Source organism: Echinops telfairi, unplaced genomic scaffold (genome assembly GCF_000313985.2).
Source record: "Echinops telfairi isolate 266 unplaced genomic scaffold, ASM31398v2 ScPeMD7_4225;HRSCAF=4972, whole genome shotgun sequence".
In the NCBI taxonomy this organism is placed as follows: Eukaryota; Metazoa; Chordata; class Mammalia; order Afrosoricida; family Tenrecidae; genus Echinops; species Echinops telfairi.
The window spans coordinates 12,487,135-12,499,939 of record NW_022108124.1 but is presented as its reverse complement, the minus strand read 5'-3'; the positions used below and the strand labels follow the sequence as shown (position 1 = coordinate 12,499,939).

Genomic DNA, 12,805 nt, shown 5'->3' with positions numbered 1-12,805 from the left:
CTTTTCCTGGCTCTTGCACCTGTGCACTGGGAAGCGTTGGTCACGAGGCTCAGAACTAACAGAGGCACCTGGGCGGGGAAGGAGTCCCAGGAAGGACAAGGGAGGGCGGGCCCTGGGAAGACACAGACTCTAAGCAGGAACTGGGGTGAGGCTGGTGCGAGGCTGCTGTCCAGATGGCTTCGGCTTGGGCATCACCGAATGAACCGCCCAGCCTCGTGCCCGCCTCGTAAGCCTTGGTATGTCTGCATCCATCATGGTAGCTATTGTGCCAATCCTTTCTGTTGAGGGTCCTCATTCTCGCTGACCCTCTCGAACAGAGGTTCTCAACCTTCCTAATGCCGTGACCCTTTAATGTAATTCCTCATGTTGGGGTGACCCCCCCAAGCACAAAATTTTTTTCGTTGCTACTTCATAACTGTCATTTTGCTACTGTTATAGATCGGGCGACCCCTGTGAAAGGGTCATTCGACCCCCAAAAGAGTCGTGACCCACAGGTTGAGAACCGCTGCTCTAGAAGGAGCTGCACTGAATTTGGAATGTCAGCCTGGGAGCTCTCTGCTGCCCCATGACAGCACAGGCTCTCGGACAAACAGAAAGAAGGCAATCTCCTTCCACCTGCAAATCCAGGCTATGTGGGGGAGTTTTTCATCCCCCACCCGAAGCCTACAGTGATGGCTAATGCTACGGAGTCACGTGTAACCTCACTAATTAGAAAATAAACTGGATGCGAATCTCTAAGATTTAACAACGCCACATTGGGTTCAAAGGAGCTGATCACTTTGAATTACCCAGAGATGAAAATCACTAGCCAGAGAGGGGTCCACCTGGGGTCAAGGTCCAGCTTCACACATCTCCAGAGAAAACACTGACTGTGCCAGTCAAGTGCACAATGGGCACCCTGCATTCACAGTGCAGGACGCTGAGTGGGCACAGCCATCCTAGGGAGAGGCAATACTGGTCCTACCTCGATGCACACTGCCCCCACCTCATCTGCCCCGAGAGCCTGAGTTCCCTTTCCCAACATTTCATTCTTCCTTCTCTTTGGAAATGCACCAATGAGAGGAAAAAGAAAGCAAAAAAAAAAGCAAGGTGAATATGCTTGTGAAGCCATGCCACTGTGTGTCAACGCTGTGGAACTAGCCTAAGTTTACAGACCTGGGTCTCTGCCACAGTGAAGCATAAATTTAGTTATGTGTATCTTTGCCCCAGTGAAACACAGGTTTAGTTACCTGTATCTTTGCCACAGTGAAACAAGTTTAGTTACGTGTACCTTTGTCACAGTGACGCATAAGTTGAGTTACGTGTATCTCTGCCCAGGGAAACACAGGTTTAGTTACATGTATCCTTGCTACAGTGAAGCATAGGTTTAGTTACATGTATCTTTGCCCCAGTGAAACGTGAGTTTAGCTGCTTGTGTCTTCGCCCCAGTGAAGCACACCCATACAGAAACTGTGACCTACCTCCGTCTGTGAGTAGGCCACAGGGTTCTGCTGATAGACCTTTGCTATCTGGTTTCCAGTAAAGCGCTGGAAGAGAAGTGCAGACTCTTAGAAACCCAAACCCTGCACAGAGCACACGATTAACTCGGGAAAGTGAGTCTAGTGTGGTACACTCTGGACACTACAGGCTTTGAAGAAGCCGCAGATATGAAACCCGTTTGACATCTGCTGAGCACCACCGACCATGGGCATTTGGCCCTTGATTCTTGCTCTGAGTAATGAGGTGCTCCGGCAGGAACAAACCCCACGCACACACAGGCTGTGGGATACCGGAGTGGCTTTCCCAGGAGGGCTGCTCACGGGTCAGGACTGGGGATTTTGAGTGACTAACTCACCTCTTTACCCAGGATGCTAACTCCCCTGACCATGGGTTCAAGAGTCAGGAGAGTTGGATACTTTCCCCATTCACATTTTCTTATCTCAGCTGGTGCAAGTAGGGTAGGCAGACTGTGGTGGGGCCAACAGTTCACATGCTCAGCTGCTAACGGGAAGGTTGGAGATTTGAGTCCATCCAGAGGCAGTTCAGAAGAAAGGGCTGTTGATCTCCTTTGGAAAAAGTAGCCACCGAAAGCCCACACCGAAGCCTGCTATGACCTACACACCGTGACCAGCGGTCAGATCGACTTGTGGGATTGGGCCGAGGCTAGCTGGAAGGAGACATCCTTTTTATCCCTGCCCCCTCTGCCAGACACTGCATTAAGGTCTTCCAGGTACTGACTCCCTTCAGCTTCTACTGAACCCCAAATGCAAGTCCTATTTCTACCCCAGTTGACAGAGGAGGCCACCCACTTCCCATTGTCCCCTCATCATGTTCACCCCTCAGCTTGGGCCTGGGGACACACGGAGAGGTGGCCTGCCCTTGCTCCTCCGTTAGCACAGGGAGCCAGGGTGCCCTTGGCAGAGTCCGGGCCCAGAGTGCTCAGGCCTGGCCCCACAGCCTGGGTGGGGATCCCCCTCCCCCCAGACAGGGTGCCCATCTCTGTGCTTCCAGACACCCGGGGGTGGGACCACTGCCAGCCCCCATCCCATCCCAGCTGCTGCCCACCTCATAGGCGCGGGACCCCGTGAGGCAGCTGAGTGCCTGCGCCCCGCCGACAGTGGCCTCGAGCTGGCGGCACTGGGGCGTGGTGCTGGAGTCCATCCACACCGGGGAGTCGCAGAGGGAGAAACAGGCCTGCAAAGAAGAACGACAGGCTCGGGCTGAGCTCTGCGGCCAACTCCGGGGGGCCCCCCACCCAGCGAAGAGGGCATGCAGCTGTGGACACACCTTTGTCCCCAGGCTCCGCCTGGCCCCACGTCCCTGTGCAGAGAGGGCGAGGGAGGAAGGTGCTTCTGACCCGGGGGTGGGAGCACTGGGAGGGGTGCAGAAGTGGGGCCCGGGAGGGCTGTGGCTGCCGCCCTGTGCAGGCTCCCTGGGTTTGGACCCAGGCAGACAAGAGGCGCCGGGGGCCCCTACCATGAGGCATCATGCCCCAAGGAAAGGACACCCCCCCAGGTGAAGTGACCTAGAGTGGTCCTGGGAACTAGGGGCCCACGGGATGAGGATGGGCACACAACCCCTGTCCAGATACTCTCGTGGGAGGCAGAGTGGAGCAGGCTCAAGGGACTGGGGACACGACCTTCTCACACCCAGGAAGACTCCTTCGCCTCACTGCAGATACATCCTCTGCAGCCGGGCTTAGTTACCTTTAGCTGCTCGTGTAATGGCAGGTCCGGCGACAGGTTGGCCAGGGCCTGGCTGGCCCCCGCCTTCCAGTACACGCTTCCATGTTGCTGCCAAAAGGAAACGCAAACACTCGGTCAAGCAACCACACTGAGAGCGAGCCCTCCCCAAGGCCACACGCCAAGGGGCTGGGCTTCAAGCCTGCCCCTGCCTTCATCTCAGAGCTCATTGCCCACCCAAAATTCGGTCCTAAGGCCTGTCAGAGGGGAGGAATCCTACCCCACCCCCTTAACTAGGTGTGGGAAAGATCGAACAGTCATTTCTCTAGACTTCGGGTGCCCTTTGTAAAATTGTTATGTGACTATACTGCTTGCTGCATTACCTGAAATCCACTCACTCATCAAACAAACATTTAGTGAGCAGCTAGGCCATGCGAGTCAGAGTAATGTGGAGACAAATGAGCTGTTAGGGGGCACATCGGGGAGTCAAGGGTGGAATCCTCACCCACGCTGGGATGCTGAACAAGTTTCAGTGGAGATACCAAACTAAGATAAACTAGGAAGAAAGATCGATCTACTTCCCCCAAATCGGCAACTGAAGCCTCCGGGGATCCTATCATGACTGATCCCTAGCTGACGGTGAGCATGGTAGGCAGTTTCCTTTCTTTGTGCATGGGGTTGCCGTGACTCCGGTGCCTACTCCAGGGCACCCCCCACCCCAGAAACAAAACTCACTGCCATGCAGTCAATTCTGACTCAGAGTGACCCTGCAGGACGGAGGAAAACAGCCCCTGCTGGTGGCTGATGCTGCACACCCTAATGAGGGCACACAGCCTCATCGTTCTATGGAGCAGTTGGTCAGCCGCCCAGTGTATAATCCACCATGCCACCAGGACTGGAGGACAGCAGACAGTAATTTTTGAGGACACTGGGGTCTGGCCACAGAAAGACACAAACACGTCACTACAAAACCCCGTGGAGCTGCAGGGCCAAAGTTGTGAGGCACAGAGAAGGGCCCAGATGCAAACAGGTAGATGGGCCCCTGAGTTGGGTAGAGGATGCTCTGTGCAGACGGTGCTCAGAGGTCAGGGCCTGGCAGCAAGGAGACATTCTGAGCAGTGAGCCGGGGGTGGAGCGAGGAGGGTTAAGACTACAGGAGCAGATGGCTGCCCATACACCCTGTACCTCTAGACCTATTCTCAGGAGCTGGGGTTTCTCTTGGAGGTGATGAGTGCCCTGGGTGAGCAGGGAGTGAGGTGGGCACCATGGAAGACAGGCTGGGGCGGAGGCTCAGAGAACAATGATCCTGGGGCTGGGGAACAGAGGCTGAGGCCAGGGAGGGAGGGAAACATCAGGAGGCATGCAGAAATCCATCTACGGCCATACTCCGAATGTGCTCTCATCTCGGAAGCTAAGCAGGGTTGGGCCTGGTTAGTACTTGGATGGGAGACATGCAGGAATCCATAGGATATGGGGACTGGATGACAGTCAGGCTGTGGTCCTGGGTAGACAGGGACAATCCCCTGAAAATCCTCTTCTTCCCAAAGGAGAAAAGGCCTATGGGAGAGGAGCACTCTGGGGAGACCTGGGGAAGGGTCCAGATGGTGCCTACCGGGCAGAGGCATCCAGGCCCCAGGTTCGATGAGAGCAGTGGACAAGGAAACACGCACAAGGACCAGAACAACAAACTAGTCCCGGATCAGGAAAAGGGAGAAACTACAACTGCTCTCTAAGGGAGATGTGAACACAATGTGACTAGGTGTGGTGTGAAGCGATTCCACCACAGCGAAGTGATCCTGGGACCAGATGGCTGGGTGATGGCTCTACTTTGCATCGCTTATGTGACCCTGGGCAGGGGACACTGCCTACCTGGGCCTTGGTTTCTCTGTGTCATTGGCAATGATGATACAAACAGCAGGCGGGAAACGTGAATAGTGGCTAGGCACTGCTCTTCCCTGAGACTCCCGGCAGTCTCTGGCACATGGAAAAGGCTGTGTGACACCCCTGGGGTGGGGGGAGTTTCTAAGTTTATCAAGGGCAGCGTCAGGGATGCAGCCTAGACGGTCTTCCCAGAACCCTTGTGCTAATCAGGGTTTTAAGGACCAAGTTAGCTAGTGTATGTGAAGTGTCTCATCAATGTTCTTCCTACTATGATTATGACTACAATTTCTACTACCAAAACAGTATATTATTTGGTGTGCTGTTCTTTGCTTTTATGGCCAAGAAACAGAAAGGTCATGTTAATACCCACAGCGAGAGTCCTGATGAATTTCTATCAGATGCTTCCCCCATGCCTTTTGTTCTAATTAGCTGCCATCCAGATAACAGCCAGCTCACAGGGACCGCTGACACCAACACTTCTGAAACTGAGTCATGATGGAACGTGGGGGTCACAAAGAGGTTTGGCAACAGTCAAAAGTTTCTGAACATGCAACAACCAAAAACTAATTCAAAATCAAACGGGTAATCGATCCCAGGTGTTTATGGCAGTGCCTGCCCATGTGGCAAAGTTCTCGAGCGAAAGGGGGTCCTGAGTAGAGAGGGCAAGAAGCTGTGTCGTACCCAACAGCACGCTGTCATTCAGAGGGTTATCACCGGCTGATTTTTCAGAACAGATGCCCAGGCTGATCCGCCTTGTCCATCTTAGGCTGGAAGCTCTACTGTGAGGCCTTCTCAGCGTCATCGCTACATACAAGACCCCACTGAGAGGCACACGGTAGCTGTCCGTGAGGTGCACGGGCTGCAAATCCAAGGCTGGTCTCTTGCCTGCGAGGAGGTGCAGCAGCATCTCCCCCCCCACCCCCATTGTCCTTCTTTGCTGACTCACACCACCACCACCACGTGTACAGAGAACCTCCATTCCGTCCCCCTCACCAAGTGTCCTACTCTTCACAGTGCTGAACCCGCAAAGAACAGTCTCAGACCCTTCTGGAAGGAGGCCAGGGGTTCGTCCTCCGAGGCACAGCAGCAGCAGTGCTTTTCCCGGATGGCAGAACGTGCCCACCCGGGGAGGACGAGGGCCTGCCCCCCTCACTCGACACCCACACCACCGCCCTTGGCCAGCAGGAGACGGCGCCAGAAACGCACCTGGCCTGCCCCGGACACGGCGAGGAGTGAAGCGAAGTTAAAACAGTCTTCCTTCATGTTCTCCAACAGCCTATCCAGAGCCTGGGAAGAAACACAAACATCCGTGAAGACGGTCATAACCACGCGTGTTGGCAGACACCAGAAATGCAGCAGCCGTCACGAGAGAGAGGGCTCTGGAGAAGCTGCTGAAGGTACTTAGGAGGCAGGATCGTTTTTAAACCCGAGAACGAACTAATTTATCAAGTCAAACAAAAAAAATCAACTATGCCAAAATTGTTCTAAATGAGCAGAAGTCCAACCACGAATAGTCCAAATTTCTCTCCCCTGGTAACCTGAGAACTCAGAACAAGCCAGAACAAGATGCTCCTGTGCTGGGTTATTTTAATGATGGAACTTCATTGCAAAAGAGACTTTCCAGAAGGTGGAGGGGCCCCTCAGAGTGGGGGCTCTGGGATGAACTCCCTGGAGTCTGTGGTTGAATTGTTGGCAGGGAGTAGGTGGAGACCGTGGGTGGCTATTTATCCCACCTTCCTCCTCACCCCTCTATCCATCTGGGATTGGAATCCCCCATGAGCAAGGTGCCCTCTGGGTCTCCTAGCAACTTAGCCCAGCTGCCATTCAAGTCGGGAGAGAGGAATCCCTGCACTTACCTGGATCCACATCAGGACGGGAGAAGTGACCGTCAGCTCATCCTTCTGGACATGCACACCACCGACGGTCCTATAAGGAGAGCCAGAGGTTGGCGGGTTCAACTCTGGCAGTGGCTAGGTGGGAGAGAGCCCTGGCCACCAGCTTCCCTGTGGGGCCACTCTGCTCCGTCACTACACTTGACTCAACAGCACTCAGTAACGAAGCCCACTCTTCGATATTTGAAGCGCTACAATACTACAGTTAAGAAAAGCCAAGCAGGGAACCCCTCACCCCTCCTGAGAAAGAACACTGGTGCTAGATGCCTCCCTCCAGCCCCTGAAAGTCACCAGGGCCCAAAGAGCTCCACTGGGAAATTCTCCCAAATTTCTAAAAACCCAAAATTAAAAACCCCAAATAACTCTAATGCGATTCAAATTGTGCTGGAATACCTAGAAACAAGGAAACACTGCAACCATATCAACATGAAACAGATATCCAGATCTCAAAGCTGTGCACCAAAGCACAAGCCACACCAGGAAACAGAAATGGGATTTTTCATTCGGGCTCGAACATCTCTTTATCACAATCCAGAAGAAATGGGATTTTATAAAAATGAAAAACTCCCGTTATTTCCAGGACATCGCCGGCAAAGTGAAGAGAGCTCCTGCCACAATGGGAGCCACGGGCCGAGACGGCAGGCAGAGTCCCGTCATTCATGGTTATGATTATTCAGAGTCTATCGAGTTACCGTGGGCAACGGATTAGCAACTGAAACCCAACCCCACTGCCGGGTTCATTCCAACTCGGCATGCATGACCCAAATGGAACCGCCGCCTCATGGGGTTTCCGATCATCAGTTTCCTCCAGAGAACGCCTGGTGATTTTGAACCGACTTTTCGCTTGGGAGCTGCGGGCTGTAACCAAGTCTTTCCACAGCATAAGACACTTCTGTGGTACACCAGCTTCCCACGGTCCATCTGTGAACACCACACACCAGGCCTTTGCCCTCCCCGGCACCAGCTCACCCTAGCACTGTGATCCACCAGAACAAGCTACGCAAGCCCTTTGGCACACATCCTCGCCACCTGCTAAGCCCACAGGCAAGCCTCGGCAAGTGATGGGCTTGGTGTCCAATCACACCAACCTGTCACCTCTATTGTGAGACCTCGGGCAAGTTGCTTGTTATCACCGAGCCTCAGTTTCCTGTGCTCTTGATGACAATACTGATGGAGCTACCCAGAAGGGAGATTGACTGCATTACATTTTTCCTGTGTGTTATATAACCACGACACAGGCTTGGGGGTTACGAGTGAGCGTGCCTCCCAGCTCTCTGACCGCAAGGGCTGGCCCGGCCAATGACTAAGCATGACAGTGGAGCACAGGAAGGGGTTTGGGTTTCAGCTCTGCCCTAGGAAAAGCTAAGCCTTACAAGGTGGCACAGGACAAATGGAAAAAACAACCACTTTTCTTGGACCCAGTGTAGAACTCAAATCACAGGGCGAACCTGAGTTCTCCTAAGCCTGGTGAAACAGGTGAATCCAGAGTCCCAGCCCAGATCTGCTCACCTGAGCAGAAGCCACTGGAGCGTAGCTGGGGAAAGCACATGCCTGCTTATTTTGGATGAGTTATGGGCGGTTGAGTGTGGACGAGGATTTCTGGAGGTGAGAGCCAGAGCAGAGTGGGGAGCCCCTCCTCCCCACCAGTTCCTATAGGTTATCTGGTAAATCACATCTAACTTCCAACAACACGTACAGGCCATGTCCAGCCAGTGGCCATCAAGCCAATTCCGAATCACGGCGACTCCACGCAGTGCAAGGTAGAACTGCACTCCACAGGGCTTTCAATGGCTGTGAGTTTGTCTTTTTGGAGGCAGATGGCCAGGCTTTATTTCTGCGGTACCTATCGGCGAGGGGCCAAGCATTTGTAGCCACCAGGCACGCCCACAAAGGCATGTGAAAAGGCAGGAAAAGCACAGACCGCAGAGAAAGGACAAGCATCCCAACCAGACACCGAGACGATGCAGGTGTCGAAATGATCAGACGGGTAATTTGTAGAAAACAAAACAAAACTCAAGTCACTATGCCAAGCAAATGTACAAGAAACCAGGACATCCTCAGGCTAGCAAAAACGGAGGGAATTCATTCTTAGCAGACTTGCTATGAAAAAAACATACAAATTAAGTTCTTTGGGGAGAACAAAAATGATGAAAGTAAAAAGTCCGGGTCAATATAAAGAATGGAAGAACATCAGAAAAGGAGTAAATGAAGGTAAAATAAAAGCTTATATTTAATCTCGATTTATCTATTTAAAGTAACAAAGTAAAAAAAATAAAGTAACAATATAGTAAGTGGTGCTAGCATATGGATAATGAATGGCAGCAATGTCAGACAGGACAAGAAGATGACACTTGGAATGCTCTATGATGAACTATGACAGGGTTATTGGAGGCTTTATTTAGATTAGCTAAAAATGTATATTGCACACTCTAGGGCAATCACTTAAAAACGTGTTAAGAAGTATAACTGATGTGCTACGAGGAGGTGAAAATATTTATTGTCTTGTAAACTGCTCACTTAAAGTCAGAAAATCTAAAAGAAAAAAGGGGAGGGGGGACAAATGCAATGAACAGAAAACATCCATGGTAAGTGTAAATCTAAGCATACTAACAATCACCTTGAATGTGAAAGGACTAAATGTAATAATTAAAAGACGACACCGGATTGTCAGATTGGGTATACTGAGAAGAAAAAAAAGTCCCCAACAAATGAGGGTAAGTAAAAAAACACTGCTATAGCTTTTCCTCCTTTAGGCAGAACAAAGCTGACTCCCTGCGAGACATCTATGAGAAGCAGCCACGTGACCTACCCTGATGCTGCTCTGGGAGCTGGAGAAGCCACATGGAGACCCCTGCCAGCGCTGAGATGCTTCCAACGCCACTGAATCCAAAGACTTTCTACCCACTGGCCAGTGATCGTCTTGCATTCACCATTACTGCATGTGTTTTGTGAGTCTGAAGAGAACTTTACAGATTGGTATCGGACATATAGGCTAATATCAGACTTATGGGCTTGGACTGGACTGGGTTGGGATGCTTTCTTAATGTACAATTACCCTTTATATAAAACTCTCTCTTACACACACACACTGCTATAAAAGTATAAACCTTCATTGAACAAAAATATCAAAATGTGAAGTTATTGTTCCTGGGGATATCCTCCATCTAGACCTATACAGTCTTGAAAGTGGTGCTTCCATCTTTCCACCCCTTCCCTGAAGAAGTCTGCCCTCTTCGATATGAACCATGTCAAAGGGCATCTTTGAAGGGCTCTTAAGTACTGAGTTTGAGGACCACAAAGAAGTCTGCCCCAAAGGGCAAGTAAGGGGGATGGGGTACATGGGGTAACGCTTCCCAAGGAAATTCTAAGACAGCCCTTGATATCCTCAAAGAATGAGCAGGTCCATTGAGGTGATGGGGAAAAAAAATGAAATCTCAGTGTTAATGAACTCTCCTGGCCTTTCTCTCACTGATGTAGTTTTAATTTTCTAAAAACTTCTTCACATTATATCTCTGTGAGCAGCCTGCATCCTTTGAGAAAATCAGAACTCCAGTAGGAATACTTTTGGACTGACCCTAGTATATCAGCTACGTGAAGCCTACTTTAATATCAAAACTCATATAGAGTAAAATACATTGTGAAACTCAATAATAAAAATACAAAGAACATCATTTAAAAATGGTCAAAGGGTTTGAACAGGCATCTCTGCAAAGCTGATACGGAGAGGCCAGTTAGTATATAAAAAGATGCTTAGCCTCATCGGCTGCCAGAACAAGTCACGTCAGAACTGCAAGGTACCACTTCATACCCCGAGGACGACCATCACCACTGTGTGTCTACTGCAGTGATGTGTGTTGCTGTGAGGCTGAAGGCTATGTGACTGGTATTTCAAATACCAACAGGGTCACCCAAAGTGAACCGGTTTCAGCAGAGCTTCCAGACCAAGAACCGACTACGAGGAAGGCGAACAGAGCCACGGAAAGCCCTATGGAAACACCGAAACATTGCCAACGACTGAAACCCTAACGAACAGAAGCAGAACACTGTCAGAGCGTTGCCAAAAGATAAGCCCGTCTGGATGGAAGACATCAAAGCGTGTCTGAGGAAGAACTGCCTTCTCAAAGAAGCGCTGACCATAATGATGTGAATGGAGGAAAGCCTTGGGGACCTTCATCTGTTGATGGGGTATGACTCAAATAGAGAACAGCTGCAGACACCAATTACTAATTGGAACGTGGAATGTACAAAGTATGAATCTTGGAAAATTAGAAGCCATTAAAAATCAACCGCATAAAGATTGATCACCTACGTGTTCGTGAGCTGCAATGGACTGGTTCTTGGCCATTTTGAATCAGAAAATCACATGGCTGACTATGCCAGGAACGACAGACTCAACAGGAATGATGTCACATTCATCATCAAAAGGACACAAGACCTTGAAGCACAATGCTGTCTGTGATAGGACAGTACCTATCCGCAGACAAGAAGATCCAACCAATACAACTATTAATCAAATTCCTGTACCAACCACTAAAGCTAGTGATGCAGAAATTGAAGAATTCTACCAACTTCTTCAGGCTGAAATTAATCACACATGCAATTAAAATGCATTAATGATTATTGGCGATTGGAATGCAAAAGTTGATGAAAGCTGGAGATTGAATAATAGAATTTTTAAAAACTTCTTCATCAATAAAATCTTTTTATATACCGGGACTTCTCCAGGTGATAATCAAATCAGAGAAATCAAATTTACTACATCTGTGGGAAGAGTTAGTATCAGCTCGGTACCAACAGTTAAAATCAGGCCAGTGTTGACGTGAAAAAGACCATCAATTGCTCATATATAAGTTCAGGTTGAAGATGAAGAAAATTAAAACATCCACATGACTCAATATAACCTTAAATGTATTCTCCCTGATTTTCAAGAATACCTTAAGAACAGATTGGACGGATTGAGCCATGGTGACAGAAGACAGGAAGAGCGGTGGGATAGCAGGACTCTCACACACGAAGAAAGCAAAGGGTCATTCAAAGGAAAGAATGAAAAGAGCCAGATGGATGTCAGAAGAGACTCTGAAACTTGCTCTCATCCATAAAGCAGATAAGGTGAATGGGAGAAATGAAGTCAGAGATCAACAGAAAATTTCAAAGGGCAGCTTGAGAAGACAAAGTAAAATATAATGACATGCAAAGACTTAAGAGTGGAAAATCAAAATGGAAGAACAAGCTCAGCTTATCTTAGACTGAAAGACGTCACACAAAAAATTCAAGCCTTGAGTTGCAGTCTTGAGAGATTCTATGGACAAAATATTGACTGATATAGGAGACATCAAAACAAGATGGAACCAATAGTCACTCTACCAAGCTGGCTCCTGTCCCAAAAAAACAAACCCAAACCAAACCAATTAATTGATTCCAAGGTAAAACAACCCTATAGGACATAGGGTCCCCAACTTATTTGGCTTACCGCCCCCATTTCGAGGAAAAACAAAATAACTCAGCGCCCCTACCCCCAGGCAATTAAAACTTTTATACCACGGCCCGTAATCTAGGACAATGTGCAGGCATCTTCTGTGCATGCCACTTGGATCTTTCTACAGCTTCCAGGGGGCAGTACTGCCCAACTGGCAGTACTCCCAAACCAAATTACCCAAGAGCATCTACTCTAGTCACATTCCTCCTCCAATTGTTCTTCTACTGTACCCAGAGGCCTTTTCAAAATACAAGTGCCATACATGTACACACCTACACGAGTGGTTTCTCCGTGGCTTTTATGCTAAAAACAAACACATGTACACACCTACACGTGACAGTGGTTTCTCCGTGGCTTTTATGCTAAAGACAAACACATGTACACACCTACACGTG

The 12,805-nt window shown here is 49.7% G+C and overlaps 1 protein-coding gene across 1 annotated transcript in view; it reads right to left on the bottom strand.

Moving 5' to 3' along the window:
- Positions 1 to 12,805, bottom strand: part of XYLB (xylulokinase) — a 40,071-nt gene that overhangs the window by 24,863 nt on the left and 2,403 nt on the right. The window contains exons 3-7 of the mRNA XM_030886961.2: positions 6,899 to 6,968; positions 6,249 to 6,329; positions 3,186 to 3,272; positions 2,545 to 2,673; positions 1,461 to 1,526 (exon numbers count right to left, since the gene is read on the bottom strand). Coding sequence (XP_030742821.2) covers positions 1,461 to 1,526; positions 2,545 to 2,673; positions 3,186 to 3,272; positions 6,249 to 6,329; positions 6,899 to 6,968 — 433 coding nt within the window. The remainder of the gene's footprint in view (positions 1 to 1,460; positions 1,527 to 2,544; positions 2,674 to 3,185; positions 3,273 to 6,248; positions 6,330 to 6,898; positions 6,969 to 12,805) is intronic.